This window comes from Guillardia theta (genome assembly GCF_000315625.1).
Source record: "Guillardia theta CCMP2712 unplaced genomic scaffold GUITHscaffold_18, whole genome shotgun sequence".
In the NCBI taxonomy this organism is placed as follows: Eukaryota; class Cryptophyceae; order Pyrenomonadales; family Geminigeraceae; genus Guillardia; species Guillardia theta.
In genome coordinates this window covers 94,425-115,000 of record NW_005434656.1, presented here as the reverse complement: position 1 = coordinate 115,000, position 20,576 = coordinate 94,425, and the positions used below count along the sequence as shown (strand labels likewise).

The following is a 20,576-nucleotide window of genomic DNA, read 5'->3' as shown; positions in this document are numbered from 1 at the left end:
GTGCAGGAGGATGAGTCTTCGCAAGGGAGCCTGATCTCATCGCTGGGTGAGAAACTTTGCTGCTGTCGCAACCCTGCTCACGTCGCTCCTCCAGGCCTCTCCTTCAACCTGGAGCTCTCGGAGGGAGAAAAAGCACAGAGGGCGTCGGTACAGCTCCCCTTCCAACGGCATCTGAATCAGGGGTATTCTGAATTTGATCTTACTGTCATTGATCTTCATATCTCTTTCTCTTTTATCGGAGAACGTCTGTACCAATGTTGAGTTGAGATTTCTCTTGCAAGGCCATCGCAAGATCGCGGGAAGACGGCAGGCGACGTTGAAGATGCCCTGGAGATTCTTGAAGATGTCTCACTGCACACTGTGTGATCTTGTTGCTTACGTCTACTACAGCAGGAGGACGAGGACGAGGACGAGGACGAGGACGAGGACGAGGACGATCCAGACGACGACCTGGATATCTGAAAGTATCAAACTCGATTATCGAGTTGCATCAGTTTCAATCTTATATTCACTTGGTTCGTTTGTCTGTAAATTCGTCTACAAGAGCTGGTTTGTCATACTTGCATGCCGTGAACGACGTCCGAGAGCTCTTGTTGCAAAAATCCTGAGAAGTCAGGGTTAAAAAGGAGGGAGGTCGAGGATCATAACCTTTGGAGTCCTGTCCTTCCTCGTCAAACCTCGCCAACACCTGCGACGAGCGTGAGCGGCAAGAAGAAGCAGCATGGGGGAGGAGACGTCTTCGGGATACGAGTTGACGAGCGAGGACAGCATGGTTTCCCTGTCATGGACGTCGATCAGACAAGAGCGGCACCAGGGCAGCAAAGCTACAAGTTGATTCCTTGCTTGGATGCGCAGCGGATGCAATGAAAGAAAATGTTGAAGAGAGGCTGGGACATGTCACTGACGGGTCAACCTCATCGTCGTCATACCTCCACTTGCTGCATAGCCTTCGTCTCGAACTCGCTCGAGAAGACTTCAGATCTTGTCCAGACGTCAGAAGATCAGCATGATTGGCTGGCCGACTCACTCTTGAGCCTTGAGAAGCTCGTTGAGCTTCAACGCAAGCTCCTCATCCGTCATCACCGTCCGCATCAGTTTCTGCGAGTTCGACAAAGTCAGAGGAGGAGGAGCATGGTGGAAGAACAGGATGCAGAGGAGGAGGAGGAGGAGGAGGAAAAGGCAGGGGGGGGGCGAGGCGAGTGCGAACGAGAGAAGGACAGCAGCATGGTCGATACTCACAAACGATTCTTTGATCAGAGCTCCGCCCATCGCCTCGATCGTCCTCCTTGAGATCGGGTGCTCTTGCACCATGTTCGAATGGCTGATGAGCAGCTGCACGGGCGTATTCCCCTCCGCTCCCTTCTGCGCCGCTTGTAGCCTATGGAGCACGTGCGAGTGAGCTCCATCTCCTCTTTGAGTTCTTGTCTCACTGTTTGCGGTACTTCTTGATCTTTGACTTCATCTTCGCGTTCTCCCACTGCAACCTAGGACAACTGTTGACATGGACAAGACAGGGAGGTTCCAAGAACCTCTCGAACTCCTTCATGTCCTCAGGTAAAAACTCCACACTCCTCTGAGCCGCCATGCTGACTTCCCTGCAGAGCGGTCAACCCCCTTCCCCCTGATATCACACCCTCTACACAAGCTAGACTGGAAGCACGGTTCATACTTGGACTGTGCTTCAGGAAGACTGCTCCTTTTTCGATCCTCTTCAGCTCTCCGACTTGACGTGCTGTTGCTGCTCGCTGATCTCCTGAGAGAGTCATCCAACGAGGAATTCTGTAGTAGATAGCTCAGCAGCTAAAGGATGCGGTGGGAGATTGGCGCTCACAATGAACCGATGAGACATTATGGACGGTCTTGTAGTCTTGCTCGCTCGGGTCGATCCTTCTACCAGCTTCTTTGAACCAGGGCTGATCTTCTGCCGATTCTGCATCTCACGCAGCTCCATGTCCTTCCTGCCTCTTCCTTCCTGCAAACAGCACCGAAATGTCGGTCAGGGTGGGCACACGTCACGCTGGATGTTGTCACCTCGATCGCATTTCTCCTCTTCTCGAGCAACTTGTTGGATCGATCGATCATGTCAACTCCGAGCCTTGACATCTTGCTCACTATCTTCCGTGATTGCGGACACATCTGCGGCGGCTTCTGCAACTTCTTGATCTCTTCCTCTTCCTTCTCCTTGCATGCCTTCACCATCATGTAAGGGAGACGACAATCTACTCATGGCGCACCTGCTCCAGCTGCCGACGTCGCTGCATCATCCTCTCAGTCCGGTCAAACATGGTCTCTCCCAGCTTCTCTCGCTCGGCTACGACTTGTCGTGAGTAGGGCGACATCGGAATCTGCCTGCTCGTCATGCGCTGGAAGTTTTCATTCGCCGCTGCCCGTCTCTCCTCCTTGCGCTGCCTGTACAGCCTCACGCTCTCCACACCCAGCCTGCCAAACTTGTCTGAGACGGGAGGGATCGGCTGCGAGCACATCCAGCACCTCTGAACAACTTCCTCCATCGAAAGTTTCTTCTTTGGAGTAGACAATGCTGCAGCCTTCTGGGCCAGCAAGTGCATGTCAGGGGTGCACGAGAGCGCAATGGAGGGGTCCTCCTCCTCGCTGGTGCTGAGCTCCATGTCCTCAGAGCTCAGCGTGACGTCTTGACTCTCCATCGAGAAATTCTCACAAGTCTGCGGCATCATCTTAGGCACAGCTTTACCTCCGTCCTCTAGCTCATCCTCGGACTAGCTCCCCGCTCCTCTATCCTCTCCTATCGCTCCTCCTCTATCCCCTTCTCTAGTCCTTCCTCCAGTTCCCGCCTTCCTGTCCTCTGCTCCTACCCCCCCTCTCTTCCCTACCAACTGTCCTCCCCCATCACCAATCCCTCCCTTGCTGCCATTCAGCCTCCTCGCCCTTGCCCGCTCGCTGCTACGAATTTTCCCGTCCCATGACGAATGAAAAACCGTTGAAAAATCCCCGATGCCTCGAGTCGCAACGAGGTGGGGATGGAGAGGGGGAGGGGGAGGGGGAGGGAGATGGAGAGGGGGAGGGGAGGGAGGGGATGGTGAAGGGAGGCAAGGAGGGGAGGGAGAGGAAGAGTGAGGGAGAGGAGATTGGGGAGGAAAAGGAGGAAAACGCAAAAGGAAGAGAGAAAGGGAAAAGGAAGGGAGAGTCAAACAGACCGAGCGAGTATGAGGGAGCAAGTTGACGAGAAGGGAGGGTAGGAGAAGGAGGGGACGAGATACCTGACGAGAAGGGAGGGTAGGAGAAGGAGGGGACGAGATACCTGACGAGAAGGGAGGGTAGGAGAAGGAGGGGACGAGACACCTGACGAGAAGGGAGGGTAGGAGAAGGAGGGGACGAGATACCTGACGAGAAGGAAGGGTAGGAGAAGGAGGGGACGAGATACCTGACGAGAAGGGAGGGTAGGAGAAGGAGGGGACGAGACACCTGACGAGAAGGGAGGGTAGGAGAAGGAGGGGACGAGATACCTGACGAGAAGGGAGGGTAGGAGAAGGATGGGACGAGATACCTGACGAGAAGGAAGGGTAGGAGAAGGAGGGGACGAGACACCTGACGAGAAGGGAGGGTAGGAGAAGGAGGGGACGAGATACCTGACGAGAAGGGAGGGTAGGAGAAGGAGGGGACGAGATACCAGTGACTGTGTGTTTTATTCTGTTGTGCAAACTCCAGAAAACGTGTTTCTCCGAAAGCTATTCAAATAATACAAAAAAGGCTGATCGCCTCTGAAGAAAAGGAAAACCATGATGCTTGTTCCGATCTACATCACGCTTCTCATGCTCACAACCCCAGTGAATCCCGCAGGAGGAGGATAACTGCGGAAGAGCTTCAAACACAAGTCGACCATCCCTCACCTCGCCAACTCACGCAAACCCGTTCTCCCCATCGAACTCGCAGTCCACCACTGCGCCGTCTGTGACATGTACCGCCGGGAAGACCTGAAGACATTGCTCATGGGATAGAGACTGGCAGACGAGAGCTGTTGTCACCTCTCCCCGAATGCTAGTGATTGTTAGCTCCTCTAAAACTTCACCTGCATGACATTCAGGGGCTAACAAGAAACATCTCTGACAAACGCATCTTCCTTCCTCTAACGATGCCCGCGACTCACCATTATGGTAAAATCGCAAAGCAGTGGGGAATATGCTCTGGTCATAGGTGACTCCGATGACGTCTCCTTCACCGTATTCAAGTTGCACTGAGCAGGAGCAGGAGCATGTGAGGAGCAGGTGGCAAGAAGCAACGAGGGTACCAGAGCTCAGACACCATCCTTCTCCTTCCACGTTCAGCTCGTCCGAAGCTGGAAAACCAAGTGAGCAAGGAAGCAAGCAGCAGGCATCGCACGAGTTCATCGGATCGATGAGGGTGATAGCTCGCGGGCAAGAGAGGGAGAGGAACAGGCAAAGACAAGGAGAGGAGGGAAGGAGGAGAGAAAACAGTCATGAAGCGACAAAACATTGGTCTCTCAGCTCTTCCCCATCAACTCACAGTGAACGCTCTGCTTACAAACGCCGACACCCCATCGGCCTTCCGCTTTCGCTACCGGCAACATCAGAGTATGCAAGAGGGCATTTCCTTTGCTGTACCGATCTTGACCTCGAAGTATGCTTTATCCTGCATGGCCCTCAGTCGAAGTTCCTTTCTTCCGCTCATAGTGAACGAACCTGTGATATTGACTCTGACGCGAGCGCAACGCCGCTGCCGGAAACCCTCAGGTCGTCGAAGTGAATGTCAGGGCCGTGAAAGCCGATCGTGACAGGAGTTTCTCTGCACGATACAAGTCAGCTCGTGAAAGGCAAACATAAAATCTCGAGCAAGGGATAGCAAGACATGAAATGAAAGATCACGGAGAAATCCATGTTTACTTCTTGATGTCGGATATATCTCCCGTATCCTTGGACATGCAGGCCGAGAGGCCGTGGATTCCTCCCTCCACTACTGTTTGAGCTTTTCCTACTGCTGACTTGACGGTCTTGCCAGCATTATTCCCCATCTGAGCAAGAAACCAGTCAAATCACGCCGACTGTGATGACCTTCGGAGCGGTGGCGACGCATCCATTTCACATGTCAACATGTTCAACAATCTCGTCTCTCTGCCTCGAGAGACAGCAGCCTTGTAGGTTGCTTCCTCTGTGCATAAGAATCTCTCTCTTTCTCTCTCGCTGACTTTCCCCGCCAGCATTCCTTGTTTTTGACGATTCTCTCTTCTTTCCCTGCCCCTGCCCTGATCTGCATGCTCCGCCTACCTCTCGCGATCTCTTCCTCTCTACATTCCTCTCTTCGTCTTCGCCCATGTCTCTGCCCATCATCCTCCCCCTTCCTGCTCGCCCCACTAAACCCTTCCTCTGCGCCTCAACCAGCATTGTCAGTTACGCCCGAATTTTTCTGTTACACAAACATCGCATCCCCTTCAGCTGAGCGAAACCGTGGTGCCTCCCCGCCCCCGCGGCCTCGTAGTTCAGTGATCGGATCCCGCCGGGCCCGGGCCGCCTTGGAGTCAAGTTCCGGCCGTGGCCTGCAGTGCACTCCGAGGCTCGAACCCCGTGCAGTGCCGCGACGGTGGGCCGGCATCGGCCCGGCCGCGCTGTTCTGATTAGTTGCGGACACACTGAAACCGTGCTAAAATACGGTGGCGACATCGGAGTTTGATCATTTACAAAAAGAAGCTACTTCATGGCGCCGCTCAGGCTCGTTTTGGACGCATTCACTTGCGACCGGGTCCTGCGACATCAAGAAGCGTGAGAAGCGAACGGAACTTTCAGCTCTCTCCCACCTCTTCGCCGGCGGCGCTGTGAGATTCAGCTCATCCACCTCCCTCGTAGAAGTAGATCTCGCAGCTTTCCTGGGGCCGTTCTCGCCAGCTCGCCTTATCTCAGCTACTTCCCCGACCTGCAGAGCCGTCTTGGCTGGTGCAACCGGCTCCTGCCGCCCCTTGACCTCTTGGATGGTCCCATCACTGGAGACGGCAATGGCAAAGGGCTCGCTCCATGCTCCCCATCGCCGATGATCCTTGACAGTGGCGTCTGAAATCCCCATCCTCAGCCTCAGCCAGTGTGTTCCAGGCCTCAAGTTCCTTGCTGGGAGGACGAAGTGCATCCCGCTGCCCCCCCTGGGTTGTCCGAGGTGAGGAGACCAAGGGCAGGATTTCTTTCTCACCTCATCGGTTTTTTCGGTCGTTGAACGTCCTCGTGAAATGGAAGCTCAGATATCGCCTGTCGGGAGGTCAGAAATGTCACGGCAGCACAGCAATCAAGAGCATCGTGACGTACCTTGAGCTGAAAGTGTACAGCGTCTGTGTCCGCAGGTGCCTTGGCCGAGAATCGCATCCGAGCATCGTAAGCGATTGGCTTCCAGAGAACTTCTTTCCTGGAGTCGGAGATGTCCTCTGAGATTGACCTTCCTGGGGTGATGAATGGGTTTGCGCCCTCGTTTTCAAACTGCACGACGCCAGCCCGCTGCGCTGCTTCACAGAATTCTTTAAACGAAGAAAATCTGCCACGTTACGTCATGATCTGTTCTTCATTCGTCGATAGAAGGTACCCAAGTGTCTTGAAGTTTAAATCTTTCCACAATTCTTCGAACTTCTTCTGAAGGTTCCGCAGCAGAATGGGCTTGACTTTCAATTTGTTTCTAGGCCTTGTATTCGCGTATTGAAGTGCTATGGTACTTGCCATAGCTTCGAAATATTTGTCCACTGGTCGAACGTCAACTTTCTCACTGATGTCCCCCGTCTGTTGTGCAGCAAACAGAATCTGACAGAAGGAGTTAGAGTCGGTCTTTCAACTAAAGAACATCCGCACAATCGGAATATCCGACAGGTCCTGATTGCTCGAGGGCTCCCGATGTGCAGGAGGTTGAGCTGGATTCTTGACTTCTGCAACCACCTCGCTTGGGAAGCAATAAGATGTCAGCAACGGATTCACAATCAAGACATTCATCACACAATACCTGTTTGTTTCCTCGTTAGATTTGTTGTCATTTGTTCCTGTTCCAGCGGCAGTTTCGGATTTCTGGTCATTCGCTAGAGGTTTTGGCTGATCAGATCCAAGAATGTTGTTCCTGGTAGACGCCTCAGCCGTTGCAGCTTCAGATTTATTCTCCGCATCTCGATCACTCGTAGATACGTTATCCTTTAACCTGTCATTCTCTGACGATCCGTCTGTCCTCTCCGCCATTGGTTGCACTGAAGGTACTGGGATAGTGGTGACGGCTGTGCCTCTCTGGGTGGATGGGCCAGCAGGGCATGTCTCTTTGGTTGTCTCGGTGCTGGCGGTGGAGGAGCTGCTGTCATTCTTCTGCTCTGCGTTGTTGGGCGTTGTTTGACTTGACTTGTGGGCATCTGCTTTACTAGCATGTACACCCGCGAAAGCATTGGGCGTTCCTCTTGTACTCAATTCATTTGTGATGGCTTGATCCTGTGCCTGATGCGCTTTCGTAACCAGAGAGGTCATCAAAGACCAAGATCTCACCTCCAGAGAAGCGATGGCCTTGTCCAGCTGCGCTCTGAGCAGTGTAGTCCTCTTGAGCTCGATCCTGGGGTAACTCAGCAAGCTAAGAACATCAAGGGCTCCTGCTGACCTCAGCCTTGACAGCTTCTCGAAGTCATTCAGTAACTCATCTTCCATCCGACTGCTCTCTCTTCTCAGCCATTCCAGCCCTGCATCTGCCAGGTCCCCTCCTGCATGCTTCCCCGCAAGCGCCGCCGCAGCCTCCCCCATGCTCGCTGTCTGGCTCGCTGTGTGAATTTTGTTTAGTGGCGCGGTGTTGCCCGCGAGCAGGACGGGCGGCTCGGGGCCCGCCCCGGCCCGCAGTGCCGCCACAACTTGACGGGCCTAGTGGTTCCTTCAACCTTGACATGGTTTGACCGAAACAGGGCAGGCGGCAACTGAGGTTTCAATAACATGAAAGAAAATTGACATAGCAGATAATCTACATTCGAAGTAATCATTAGGCTATATACAGTGAGTGGCAGAACAGTGACTGGTCATCGGTTCACAGCATTTTCCTTCTCGAACTGATCAAGCTCGGTGAGATCGTGGTACTTGAGTCTTGCATACTGCCTGCCTGCCTCCTTGAGGGAAATGAAGCGAACTGGCCTCGGGTCGTCATGAGGGATTGCTTTTGCTCCAGCTGCTGCTCCTTTCTTGCTTGGCGCCTGGTCCTTGGCAACTGACGTCAACTCCGAGGGCACGAAGGTGCGCGCAAACCAGTCACGGTAAAGATTCTCGGTCCGCTGGAGCATCTTTTTCACGCTCTCTTTGTCAAAATCGATCACTCCGTAAAGAAAGTTGGTCCCGTCGCTGCTTGTCCGCAGCCTCGGGTTGAAGCCATGAGAGTACTTTGACATCTCCAAGGAATCCTCGAGCTTCTCATTCGCTATTCTCTCCGGCGCCTGGCCAGGCATCGCCTGGTACACTTGTGCTGGTTTCCCCGTGACGTCATAGAAGCTGCACAGCTCCGAATGCGTTGCATGCATAGAGTAGAAAACTCTGAAAATTCCTAGACAGAGAAATCAGACAATTCAAGTAGTCAGATATTCGAGAGAACTCACCATTATGGTCCAGTCTTCCATCTTCGAAGCATACACGTACTATGTGGCCATTCTTCAAAAATTCATCATTTTCTTGTTCACAGTCTGTACGGCAAAAAGCTAACGTAGAAGGCCGAATAATGATAGGAAATTTCTGGTTTTGCTGCATGCAGAAAGTCTTCTTGACCATATAGACTGTGCAATTCTCTTCTTCATTCGATGTGACCTGGTTGGAGTTTGGTCTTGGCCGACGAGTCGAGCAGGCATGAAATCTAGTAGAGCAATCCTTGCTTGTGGTTAAAGCGTGCTTCAGGTGACTGGACCGCGACCATGCTGTCCACACATGTCGAGTCTGAGCATTGAGATTGGCATCAAGGTTCAAGAAGATCTTTTCCTCAAATGCCTTGTAGATCGCTTTGATAATACTTTCTTGGCCGAAGTAATCCAGGACCAGGTGTATCTCCCGATCCAATCCAAAGTCCCTGATGATGTTCACGATGATTTCACACGATTGCTCCTTGGTCAGAGAAAAAGACCAGGAGGGATGAAACAGCGTTGTGTCAAGGTACAGTTCGTCCACTCGCCCCAAGCACGGGAAGTTCTCGGTGGTGTGAATCTTAGGGTCGTATCTGAAATCCCCCGAGTGCAGGCGGTTGCCAAAACCTCCAGATACATGAAACATGACGCTTCCAGGCGTGTGGTTGGCGTTGATGGCGACAATGGATAAGGCGACTTTGGAGTTGATGCGTATGATGTGTGATCGATTCATCTCCACGATCTCGAAATTTGAACTGCTTAGGCCTTTGAACTTAGTTTTCAGCAGGGAAAGTGTTTGCTTCGAGCAGCAAATTCTTCCTCTACACCAACTGTCATGAAGTCCTCCCAGGTGATCGTTGTGGATATGCCTGCAATCAGGGTTAATAATAAAAGTCATCTTAGCAAATTTGATCACGTCAGAAAGAAGATATCCGCATCGCCGGAAAAGTCATCGACTTTGTAAAAGACTCCTTCGCCGGCTTCATATCTGAACTTGGGCATGCTGTCTAAGCAGACCAGACGAGTTAGTCTTTGAGAAGAAAACGACCAAACGCTAATCCTTTCATCTTCGACTCTCTTTTGCTTTTTCTCATGCTCTCAACCCTTGGATTTTCTCAAACTTTATGAACGTGAACAATTCTAAACATGTCCATTCATTTCATTTTCAACTCCAAGACGGAAATTTTGGATATCGATCCTCCTCCTTTTCCTCCCGCTCCTCCCGCTCCTCCTGCTCTACTGCTTTCTCAGCATTTTCACTGCTCTCTTGCGGTTCCAAAGAAATCAAAGTTTCTCACTCAAATTTGAATATTTTTGTCTATGTTGAAGATAACACGAAAATCATATTGAAATTGAATTCAAATGATCCAAATGTTTTTTTTAGTTCATCCTTCCTTTTACACATCACAAGGTCCCTTCCTTACCACCCACCCCACAAGTGAACACCCACCCATGGAATTATGAAGCAATTTTGCTACAAAGAAAGGGGTCCATATGAGAGGGGTCGAGGGATCTCAGGGGGTATTTTCTTTTTTGGCCCCTTTATATCTAGCGCGCAAAAAATGTAGAAAACCATGACAAGAGGACGAGGGAGGAGCAGAAGGAGATAGCAGAAAGGAGGCCCAGGAGATTTCAAATGAAAGAGTTGAAAGAAGAAGAGAAAGATGATAGAAGAAGCAAGCATGAAGATTTAGAAGGAGCAATCGATGAGACAAAATGAGAGAAAAGAAGTCTTGTTCACAGCTAGAAGATAAAATTCGACTCAGAAGAAGTGAAGCCTTGAAGATAGGGAATAACTTTGTAATGTAGGCAGAGAAGTATGCACAGTAGACCGAATGTGGAATGAAAACGAGTAGATCGGATTTTCCTATTGACACGTGCAAAACTAGTCAGAAGGCCACAGTGGGACGATGAAAGATTAGTGGGAAGATACAGCGAGAATGACTACAAGGAGACTGTAGGGACAAGATTACATGCTTGCTGCATCGTTCGGCTGCTGACTATCAGGTACAGATATAAACGTTTGATGCTGCGCAAACTATCGACTCTTCATGCCCACGTCATCAGCCTTCTTCTACTCTTCATCGATGTCCCCGTCGCAGGGTTCATCGCCCTTCCGCCCGCATCCCTGGCATCAAAGAACGTAAAACTTGTGAATGTGAACATACTTGCAAGCAAGAGGCTAAGGAACGTGAACCACGGTCTGAACTCCGTCAGCAGCCTTGCCGAACGGGTTGTTGAGCAAGACCGCGTTCAAACTTTTGGTCTTTCGCTGTCTGGAGGAGCAGAGGACAAGCTGAAGCAGGAGTTCGAGCTGAACAGGGGGAAGGCAGTTGACACCTTGCTGTCGGACTACCCCACCATCTTCACCGAGTCCTGTGATTTCAGCATTTTCCACCCGTCCATCACCCTGCGGGATACACAGGGGTTCAGCATCGAAGGGATCGGAGCTTACCGAGCCTTCTTCTCCATCGTTCCCAGCCTTGCCAACGTTCTCTTCTCAAGATGCGAAGTGTCTGCGGTGTTGATGGACAAGTACGGGCTGTGCAAGAACAAGATCAAGATCCGCTGGAGGATCGACTTCTTCCCGAGGTTCTCGGGGATGTCGACGCTCAAGGACATCTTCCGTTGGGTGGACTCGAACGGGGATGGCGTGATCAGCTCCAAGGAGTTCTTCGAGGTGCAGAAGAGAATGGTTGGAGGGCACACAGGTTGGTGGAGGAGGAGCGTTGGGGTCAGAAGCTGAGGGTGGTTGTAGGCCGAAAATCTCCCTTGGTGGTTGAAGGCATCAGTTCCTATACCTTGAACGCAAAGGCTGAGATTTTACTTCATGAGATCGAGGTAAAGTGAGGCGCAAGAGGGGGGAGGGAGGAGGGAGGAGGGAGTTGGGAGTTGGTATGGAGCAACCTAATGATTAATGGGGCGCGAGGGAGAGGACTGAATGCTGAAGATGGGAAATTGCTGAATCAGGTCAAGGATTGATTTCCCATGTTATTTCCAGGTTACCTCGCCGACCAATTATCCGTTTCTTGAAAGTTTGCGGGAACTTCTACCCGTAAGGAGGACCCCGGAGTTTGTTAGGGGGGTCCCGAGCTTCTACCACCCACCCGCTGCCCTCCAGCCTACCCTCTACCTGGAGTCTACCAAGACTCTTCCTGGACCCCCCGGCGGAGACAACGACGAGGGGGTGGGAGCGCAGCTGCTCGGAGCGATTCTAGGGAAGGAGAATGTGAAGAAGCTACCGAAGCAGTGCAAGGTGAGACAGGAAGAGGAGGAAGAGGAGGAAGGAGACGGGGGGGGGGGCAGAAGAGAGAGGACAGAAGGGACGGAAAGGATAATGAACGACAGACGAGGAGGAGGAAGATACGAGAGGGAGGAGAGGGAGGAGCAGCAAGAGGTGGGGAGGGGCGAGAGGGTCGTGATATGACGATCGAGTCTTATCAGGAGGACTACGACTGCAATCCAGGAGGATACAACTTTCCTTTGAGATGCGTTGACTTCATTATCGCTCGCTTCTGCGTCGACCCGGATGACTGGCGCGGCGGTCAGACGCTACTTTTCACCTCTGCTGCTGCTGCTGCTGCTCCTCCTCCTCCTCCTCCTCCTCCTCCTCCTCCTCCTCCCCTCTGCCCTCCCTCTACTCCTGCCTCTCTCTGATCCTAGTTTCTTCCCTTCATCCTTGTCCTTCCTTAGCTCTTCACCTCTCCTTCCCACCCCATTCCTGCATCCTCCCCCCTTTTCTTGACAGTTACTGAAGTTGGAAGCAGGAGGACTTGGAGCTCTGTCGATTGGACCGGAGTATCTCGTGCCTGAGCCGATTCCTGTGCGAGTAGAAGACGGATGGACAAGATAAGAAGAGGAAGAAGAGGAACAAGGGGTGGGGATGACAGGAGGAGGAGGAGGAGGAGTGTGGAAGCTGATGTAGTAGAAGGCGATAGGAGACAAGAAGTAAGAAGGTGGGAGGGGACGGAGGGGGAGGATGGAGATGGACTGTGATTTCTAAATACATGTACATTTAGTTGTATAGGTGTCAATTCTACTTTTAGCTCTTTTTTTCTCCTTTCCTCTGCTTTCCTCCCCTTGACCATTTCCACCTTGCACTGATTTTCTATGTGTACACTTGTGACTCTTTGCAATAAGTTCGCCCCTGTTCTTCCATTTCGTCCCTCCGTCTCTACCCCTTTGACATGCTCTCACGCAGTGTCTGTAGCATGTTGTTGCTGCTGCTGCTGCTCCTGCTGCTGCTGCTGCTGCTGCTGCTGTCTCCTCTCCATTCGTCTCCTCCATCTCTTCCCTGGTCCTCTTGTTTCCGCGGTTGTCAGACGGCAGTCTTGGGTTTGGAGGTCTTGAAGCGCGAGGGGGAGGAAGGAGTTTCTGAGAACTGAATCGTCTTCGCCATCGTCTTCTTTGTCTTTGTGACCTTCTTCCGAAGTTTCTTCCGCCCTGTGAGGAGCCCTCCTGCTCCTGCTCCTCCTGCTCCTTTGACGCGGGCCAGCAGCTCCTTGATAGTCGAAGCTCGTGACACATCGGAGACAAGGTAAGCCTGTGGTGAAGTCACGGTCGCCTCCTCCTCTATCACCCCTACCGAGCTAGCAGGAGACAGAGCAGACGCCCCCTCCTCCTCCTGCTCCTCCTTGCTCGTTCCCACGCGACCGAGGTCGAGGGATAGGAGCAGATGGCTGCTGCGATCTGCAAGAAGGTCAGGGCACGTCGTAAGGAGAGCAAGTGAGGGAGAAAATGTGAAGCAGGGAGGAGAGGGAGCGATGGGGAGGGTGGACGAGAGGAGAGAGGAGAGAGGAGTAGAGATATTGAGCTCACTGGGATTTATCTCTTCTTGCTCCTTCTCATCAAAGATGTCGCCAACGATTGCGTTTGCAAACAACCATGCATCTGTCCAAGTTGTCACCGTCAACTGCCCGAAAGAGCAAAATCTCCATGACATGTGCAACTGCTCAACATCTAACTCATCCATCGCTCCTCTTGACCCTCCATCACTACCATTCTCTTCCTCCCCAGCTCTCATCTTACCCCGCAGACCATCAGGAGCATACAAGAGAGCATCTGGTGTCTTGCAAGTGTCGACATTGAATCGCATCTTTGTCGCCATCGGCACCTTCTTCCATGCCAGCTTCAGCGCCGCGAGTAGGTTCTCGCCCTTCACGCTGAGATCCTGGAGCTCATGGGAGGACGCAAACTTGTTGCTGCTGACATGCTGAGAGAGAAGAGCGAGGAGGCTGCGACGATCAGGCGGGTAAGGAGAGGAAGAACAAGGTTGGAGGGGACCTGGAAAGCTCTTGCACGAGATTCGGTTCAAAGAAGAAGGCAAGAAGCTGATAGAGATCGTTCCTGTTGGTAACTTCCAGCAGCATGTGAAGTGCGTTGAGCCTGTTTGACAACGTCAGGCATCCTAGTCAAGTTTTCTTTCGTGCATTTCCTTTCTTGGAAGTTTTCACTCCTGAGGAGGAGGGCAACTGCGAGGGAGAACGACGGTAGGTGTGCGAGGACAGAACAAAACTCATCTGGTGATCAATAGTTAAATGACTTTCACATCTCTCAGCCGTTTCATCCTCATCGTGTTGAGGTCTTCATCATGTTGACATCTCACACCTTCAACATTGAAATCTTTCATCTTCTACTACACATCCTCTGCTGTACAGACTTTCCTCCTCACTTCATGCATGTTCACCTGAATGTTTCAGCGCGCTAGTGAGCAGCTTTGACCCTGCCAATCTCCTGCCACTCTCGTCCGACAGCAGAAAACCCTCCACAAGAAAGATTGCAATCCACAGGCTCCGCTCAACAACATCTGCAACCTGACACGAATTCACCTTCCTCCCTCACTCCCGCAAAAGAAATTCTCTTCTTTGTACCTGAATGTGTAGAAGGTACTTGATCTTGAGAAAGATCTCACTCTGACATTTCTTCATCCCCACTATCTCCCCGCCCTGTCCGAACCCTGTGAAGCGTCCGAAGTAGCCGCTGACCTGGTTCCCTTCCTTGTCGATCTCGAACCATCTCTCCATCACGACTTCGGTCTTGGAGGACACGGCAATGTAATCCCCTCCTGCTGTTTTGCCTCTCCTCCCCGTCACCACAAACCCCGTCGTCTTTCGCCTCGCCACCGCAGCATGCAGCTGGTGGACGGGTAGCAGGACGCTCCCAATGGTCACTTGGTTACTTGAACCAGCATGAACCAGATCGAGCATAACGGCAGCCTTGTAGTCGTTCACTTGCTGGTGAAGTTGATTGTTCTGCAACCAGACAGGCTCCATCGATCGGCAGGTGTCCGTGTGTTGATCAGATCCTCGTAGCTGGCACATGACGTTGCTAACGGCCCATCGCTCTACCTGCGGCATCCCCTTGGCACAGGAGGCTGTGACTTGAACGTCTACAAGAGCAGGAGAGTGAGACAGCGGGCCCCTCGTGACATTGTCTTGCCTGCAAAGTCGCATGCTAACATGGCGGCCAGCGCGTTTGAAGTCTCCACAGCGAGGAGGGAGTTGTTGGAACGGAGGAGGAGGCAGAGATCTTCGAGGAGAGCAGTCCAAGGGAGGTGCAACCTTGGTCTCTGCAAAGACAGTGTGAAAAGGAGAGGAGAGGAGAGGAGAGGAGAGGAGGAGAGAGGACAGGACAGGACAGGACAGGAGGAGGAGGAAGAGGGCAACCGAGCAGAAGAGGTTCTGAAGGAGTTTGATTGTTTGGATCTTCACGTCACCGCACGAGTGCGCGGCTGACAAGGTTTCTTCCAGCTCGTCGATCTTGATCCTGACGATGAGCTCACTGAGATTGATCTTCTTCAGGTTATGAGAACATCCTTCGTCCCTCTGTGACATGTTGGTTACAACATGACGATCTCAAACATGACACTGCTCACTCTAATGCTGTCTCTGAACATCGTCAGAGATCGTTCAACCCTCGTGTCGTCTGTCACAAACTTGGCAGCTTGCATGACGACTGCAGAGATGTAGGAAGGCTGTATGCTTGTCCGGTACCTCTTCGTGATCTCGTGCAAGCATCTCACTGCAAGGAACCTCATCTCATCGTCTCCTCGATGCAACAAGTCGCTGAGGTTGTTGAGCTGCGCCCTTACCATCCAACGACCGAACTTGTCGTCGACATGCAGCAGAAAGATGGCAAGGAATATGGAAGAGCAGCTAACTCTCTCTACGACGACCATCCTCCCTCTCTCATACGCTGTCCATGTTCCCACCCGCCTCCTCGCCTCCTCCTCGAGCTGTGCTCCTGCCTCCACCAACCCCTCCACCTCCTCCACGTCGTACCAGTTGGGGCCGAAGAGATCGTCTCGATGGTGAACGTCTGAGACCACAAACGCCGCCATGCCCTTCACCAGCGTCACCGCAGCCTCCAACATCCAGTAGGTCTCCTTCACTTGTCTGTACCCGGCTGACTTTCTCTTGAGTTTCTCCCTCAAGATCTTTAAGAGTTGCCTCATGGCGCCGGGGACGTGAAGTTGAAACATGCTCAAGACCTGATACCTCAGCGACAGGACCTCTCTCAGCGACAGACCATGCACGAGATCTCCTCCTCCTCCCTCGTTTCCTTCTTCTCTTCCCTCCCCGCCTCCTGCTTCTGCTCGGATCCTTGTGCTGTTGTTGAGCTCAACTTTGACCGAGAAGGAGAGAGGATCAAGCTTCTGAGGTTTCTTCAGCATAAGAGATAGAATCTCCTCTTCCTCCTCTTCCTCTCCCGAGCTTTTGGTCCAGGCAGAGAAGGCAGTCGACGGCCTAGTACCGCCTCCATCTCTAGCTCCATCGTCAGGTCCAGCCTCGACTGTTCCTGCCTTCCCTTCCTTGACCGACCGATCTCTGATGCTGGATCTTCGAGGCGATCTGTTCGAATGAGCGTCATGCATGGAGTGGAGGTGGCGGTGAGAGCTCTGATCTTTGACGGGCATGTCGTGGGAGGAGACGTTCTTGTACTCTTCCAGCTCTCTCTTGTACGACGAGCAGATGAATGAAGGGAAGTCGGAGAAACTGTAAACAACAAACTTGCCGATCTTCTCCATGTGCTCTTCATTGTTCGTGTTTGCAAGAGCATTCAAGACCGAACGCAGCAGTCTCGGCGATTTCTGCACGAGTCGCTTGACAGCCCCGTAGCATCGCACGAGGGCTGCGAGGACTCTGATGGCAGCAGATCGACACTGAAAGGAGGGGCAGGTCATTTTTCTTGTCAAACTCTTCACGATGTCAACATGGTCCTGCGAGACTTGCGCTATGACGCGATTGAAGATGTGAAGAGCTTCTAGCAGCTGCATCGCCTCCAAGGAGCAGGGATGGCAGGAACATGCTTGGCACGAGAGCTCCTCCTCTTCTCTCATGGGCGAGTTGGGAGTGGCTCCGCTTGCATTTTCGCTCTTCAAGATCCTCGCCAAGGAGGTCAGCGCGTCCTTCTCCTGCTCCACCAACGTCGACAGGTCGGGAGATTTCCGCAGGCAGACTGTGAGGATGCGCAAGACGAGTTTCAAAGATTCGCTGAATTGCTCCTTGTCGAGCTCAACACACAACGACAGCAGGCGAAGAAAGTGATCCCGTGATATCACCAAGGTTGTCCTGGAGTGCAGAAGCAGATTCAAGAGAATGTCGAGGAGAATGGTTGACGATTTCACGCCATGTGTGCCGATCGTGTTATGACAGGAGCAAGAAACAACAGCTTCAACGAGGCGATCAAAGACCTGCCTGACCTGCGTCAAGTTTGACAGGAAACGATCGACCTCCCTGGGACCGCGAGATAAATGTGACCGCAACACGAGGAGAAAATGCCATCGGGATGGATCGGACAACGTTTCTCGCCGTGAGAAGAGCAGCCTAGAAAGGAAAGAGGAGATGAAAACATCTGACATGTGAACAACGAGCTCGTTAGGAGAGATGAGATGTCTGCTGAGATGTTGCAAGATCCCCGCCAGCTCGTTGTCTTGTTGCAAACTCCACATGAATTCAGCGGTGAGCAGTTGCAGGAACTTTGTATGACCCAGAAGACTTTCTTCGACCTTCTCCAACCTCTCGGAGCTCGGCTGACTCAAACATGTCAACAAAGTAGATGCCCTTTGAAAGGCTGCTAGCACATGAAGCACTTCTGACGGAAGAACAGTTGTTGATGGGAACTCGTTGCCTTGCAGGAGAGAGAAAAACTCAATATCAACCGTTTCTGAACATCTGGATGCTAGACTTGCGATCAAGTCAAAGAGCTTGGACAAGACGAGCCATCGCAGTCTCACAAGACATGTTGAGATGCGAACTGACAAGACACTGACGCTGCTTGCCTTCTTAGCGTAAACGTTTTCTTTCCTCATTGCTTGACATCTCACCCTACGCGCGCTGGTCAGATCTTGTCATCACTTTTGTTCGCACGCAACTTACATGACGTGTTTGAAGTGTGAGAATGTCGTGTGGTGATAGCTGCTCCTGACATGTGCTTGAAGTGTCGTTGCAGAGGATCTTGATAGAGAGAACATGTAGCCATGACTGTGTTTCGCTGATGACTTGACATGCATTGACAGCGATCGGAGGAGCAGGTTCACAACGACGAGGTGCGATTGAAGGCACAGAATCGCTCTCCTCTTCTCTTCATGCTCTCTTGTCCTGACTGCTCGGGCCGCACTCTCACTGATCAGATCGGCAGCGACCTGCTCGGGAGTCTGTCTCAGCCTTCCAGCAAGTCTACGACTCTCTTGCAGCAAAAACGAGGAGATAATGTCGTGGGCTGCTGCAAACGCTGAGAACATGTCAATCTGAGCCTTCCATCTTCGAACACCTGGAGAAGACATCATCTTACATGTCATTACGTCTCTACATATCATCATGACATCATCGTTCAACATGTTTTGTTCCCCAACATCATCACCGCAAGTGATCCCCTTACTTGCTTCCAATCTGATTGCTCCAGAGTGAACGACCATCATCTCACGAGCAGACAAGTGCTCAGTCTTGCATTTCGAGGAAGGTTTCTGCAAACAGGAGCCATCGTCTCAATCAGCAAGCACTCCTCCTTCCCACATCACCTGAATCATCTCAAATCGTTTTCGAACTCGTCCTTCCACCTCGCGGGCGATGATAGCAGGGAGTTGCTTGACAAGACAGAGGTACTCTCGTCGAAACCGCTGCCTGTTGTTCATCTTGCTCACAACAGCTGCAAGCTCCTCCCTCTGTCTCTCAGCTCTCCACCAAGGGAACTTGAGCTGACTGAGACGCGTCCTGACAGCCCCCTGCAGCCTGTAGTATGCCATGTCGTGATTGAGCGATCATATCACAAGTTCTCCCTGACCTCTCGGCGTGATGCATCAACAATGAAACCTCGTCAGTGACTTGCTCTAAGACTTGATCGACTATCAGGTCACACATTTTCTTTCCTCCATCGTCATGGACCAGCCAGAACATTCTGGAATGTTCCCTCCTCATCCTCCTCCTCCTCCAAACTTGTTGGACCCTCGATGCGCAGCCCTCAAGCAGCATCCTCTCCCGCAGCATCTCCTCCTGTAGCATTGTGAATCATCTACTAGTCACATCCAAGTACTTCGTCACCCGCATCCGATGCACAAAGGCATTTCCTTGTTCGCTTCGCACCCACTCCATGCCGGACGTTTCCCCTGCTTCCTCCCCATCTTGGAGCATGTCGACCTCTCTCTCCATCAACGCCTCCTCCCTCCCCATGTTCTCTCTCTCCATCAACGCCTCCTCCCTCCCCATGTCCTCTCTCTCTCTTCCATCCCCATCGCTACTCTCCTCTTCACCCTCTCCATCCTCTTCCACGCTCTTGCTCCTTTCCATGGCCCTGATTTCTGACTTTGACGTTTTTTTACCCCACAGACCAACGTTCGCATAGAGAGAGAGAGAAATGGCGTTTGTCACGTGTATGTTGTATCATGCATGTTGTATGGCTCGCTTCTCTTATGGTACTCCTCCTCTCCTCTCCTCTCTACTCCCCTCCTTAGAAAGCAACGCAATGATTATGATACTTTCCTTGAACTCAACCAGTCTGAGGGGCGATGAAGAAGTGAAGATCGTCAGTGAGAGCTGTGATGTTACACACATCTCTCCTTCCAATAGACAATAGCATGAGCTTTAATCAAAAGTGTGTTTGTAGGTCGAGTAGCGACATCCTCCACGTCCATGTTCTCAGTACCCATCATTACTCCAAGTAATTTCATAGTCGGGATATCTGACGACAATGCAGGAGGTCGGACGAGCATCAACAACATCCCAGGGATCACCTTGCTCGAAGAAGCTCCACTGACTTGGCATGATCTGCGCGTCCATATGCTGAAGATCTTCATCACCGACCTGCTCCGCTCGTTCCTCCTCACCTTGCGAGTAACCGTAGACCTTGAGATGCTTCGAAGACGCGTCATGTTGTATTCTTCCTCCTGGCATCGCCATTGTCATCGGCCATGATCTTCTCCCACCATCCCTATCATCCTCTGCTCACCCCCAACACACTCGGATTCTGTGATTTTCCCCTGCCATGGAGGTCAGGAGCCCGAGCGGGTGACGTCACAAGCATAACTAACAGATTGCTTCAGCTTTGCGTGCACGTCCTGATAGATGTCGTCATGGTATTCAGCCTGCCAAGAAGACTCACACAATGGGAACAAGCGGCCGGTAGGGCTACCCATGCATACCCGCGAACGATTGTGAACGACTGATCCTGATTCTTGCAGTCGATCAAAACATACTTGAAGGCTACAACAAACCCGATCATTCCCATGGATTTGAAAGTTATGAATCAAGTTGAAGCTATCTCGTGCAGCGAACCCTCATCTCCGTCCTCATCCTCATCCTCATCCTGATCCTTACCTCCCCCCCCACTGATCCTGCTGCTCTTCCTGATCCTGATCTCATCGCGTTCTCTGCACGCTCTCCATCCCCATCTCAACCTTCTTCATGCAGCTCGAGTAGCCAACACGAGAGAGTCTCTGCTCTCCCATCACATCCACCAGCCTCCGCCTTCTTACTCCCGTCCTCGTCGATCTCCGCCAAAGGTA

General features: G+C 52.0%; 8 protein-coding genes across 8 annotated transcripts in view; 3 read left to right on the top strand and 5 right to left on the bottom strand.

Moving 5' to 3' along the window:
• GUITHDRAFT_135961 (hypothetical protein) overlaps window positions 1–462 on the top strand; it is a gene marked incomplete at both ends in the record, with an annotated part of 1,530 nt that extends 1,068 nt beyond the window's left edge. Inside the window, 4 exons of the mRNA XM_005836182.1 lie at window positions 7–46; window positions 95–182; window positions 282–360; window positions 391–462. Coding sequence (XP_005836239.1) covers window positions 7–46; window positions 95–182; window positions 282–360; window positions 391–462 — 279 coding nt within the window. The remainder of the gene's footprint in view (window positions 1–6; window positions 47–94; window positions 183–281; window positions 361–390) is intronic.
• Window positions 463–554: 92 nt separating this feature from the next.
• GUITHDRAFT_104786 (hypothetical protein) lies at window positions 555–2,693 on the bottom strand (the record flags this gene model as incomplete). The annotated part of the gene is made up of 13 exons (XM_005836181.1): window positions 555–604; window positions 649–688; window positions 736–778; window positions 829–887; window positions 930–981; window positions 1,028–1,098; window positions 1,240–1,378; window positions 1,431–1,484; window positions 1,530–1,595; window positions 1,634–1,779; window positions 1,832–1,972; window positions 2,032–2,190; window positions 2,235–2,693. The coding sequence occupies 13 exons, from the start codon at window positions 2,691–2,693 to the stop codon at window positions 555–557; spliced, it is 1,479 nt and encodes a 492-aa protein (XP_005836238.1).
• Window positions 2,694–3,772: 1,079 nt separating this feature from the next.
• GUITHDRAFT_104785 (hypothetical protein) lies at window positions 3,773–5,005 on the bottom strand (the record flags this gene model as incomplete). Its single annotated transcript, XM_005836180.1, has 9 exons — window positions 3,773–3,827; window positions 3,880–3,950; window positions 4,002–4,045; window positions 4,124–4,210; window positions 4,265–4,312; window positions 4,501–4,551; window positions 4,599–4,626; window positions 4,677–4,779; window positions 4,878–5,005. The coding sequence occupies 9 exons, from the start codon at window positions 5,003–5,005 to the stop codon at window positions 3,773–3,775; spliced, it is 615 nt and encodes a 204-aa protein (XP_005836237.1).
• A 636-nt stretch (window positions 5,006–5,641) lies between these two features.
• Window positions 5,642–6,014, top strand: GUITHDRAFT_151488 (hypothetical protein; the record flags this gene model as incomplete). The annotated part of the gene is made up of 2 exons (XM_005836179.1): window positions 5,642–5,733; window positions 5,786–6,014. Coding segments are annotated over exons 1-2 (277 nt in total), but the record flags the coding sequence as incomplete, so codon positions are not given.
• Window positions 6,015–7,996: 1,982 nt separating this feature from the next.
• On the bottom strand, window positions 7,997–9,311 carry GUITHDRAFT_104783 (hypothetical protein; the record flags this gene model as incomplete). The annotated part of the gene is made up of 2 exons (XM_005836178.1): window positions 7,997–8,511; window positions 8,564–9,311. 2 exons carry the CDS (start codon window positions 9,309–9,311, stop codon window positions 7,997–7,999), a joined length of 1,263 nt encoding a protein of 420 aa, XP_005836235.1.
• Window positions 9,312–10,589: 1,278 nt separating this feature from the next.
• On the top strand, window positions 10,590–12,600 carry GUITHDRAFT_162118 (hypothetical protein). Its single transcript, XM_005836177.1, has 5 exons — window positions 10,590–11,289; window positions 11,337–11,419; window positions 11,580–11,834; window positions 12,023–12,122; window positions 12,346–12,600. The coding sequence occupies exons 1-5, from the start codon at window positions 10,605–10,607 to the stop codon at window positions 12,429–12,431; spliced, it is 1,209 nt and encodes a 402-aa protein (XP_005836234.1). The 5' UTR covers window positions 10,590–10,604; the 3' UTR covers window positions 12,432–12,600.
• A 296-nt stretch (window positions 12,601–12,896) lies between these two features.
• GUITHDRAFT_135958 (hypothetical protein) lies at window positions 12,897–18,821 on the bottom strand (the record flags this gene model as incomplete). The annotated part of the gene is given in 14 exon segments (XM_005836176.1): window positions 12,897–13,121; window positions 13,164–13,267; window positions 13,397–13,963; window positions 14,265–14,391; window positions 14,449–15,146; window positions 15,294–15,402; window positions 15,453–17,081; window positions 17,101–17,148; window positions 17,280–17,609; window positions 17,814–17,904; window positions 17,956–18,070; window positions 18,203–18,349; window positions 18,458–18,542; window positions 18,597–18,821. The coding sequence occupies 14 exon segments, from the start codon at window positions 18,819–18,821 to the stop codon at window positions 12,897–12,899; spliced, it is 4,500 nt and encodes a 1,499-aa protein (XP_005836233.1).
• Window positions 18,822–19,801: 980 nt separating this feature from the next.
• GUITHDRAFT_104780 (hypothetical protein) lies at window positions 19,802–20,299 on the bottom strand (the record flags this gene model as incomplete). The annotated part of the gene is made up of 5 exons (XM_005836175.1): window positions 19,802–19,854; window positions 19,899–19,958; window positions 20,021–20,051; window positions 20,103–20,156; window positions 20,204–20,299. 5 exons carry the CDS (start codon window positions 20,297–20,299, stop codon window positions 19,802–19,804), a joined length of 294 nt encoding a protein of 97 aa, XP_005836232.1.
• Between the last annotated feature and the right edge of the window lie 277 nt (window positions 20,300–20,576).

Coding starts and splice junctions, on each gene's coding strand:
- GUITHDRAFT_162118 (XM_005836177.1), top strand. CDS start 10,605: ATGCTGCGCAAACTATCGACTCTTCATGCCCACGTCATCAGCCTTCTT. Junction 11,290..11,336: donor AATGGTTGGAGGGCACACAG/GTTGGTGGAGGA, acceptor GGGTGGTTGTAG/GCCGAAAATCTCCCTTGGTG. Junction 11,835..12,022: donor AGCTACCGAAGCAGTGCAAG/GTGAGACAGGAA, acceptor GAGTCTTATCAG/GAGGACTACGACTGCAATCC.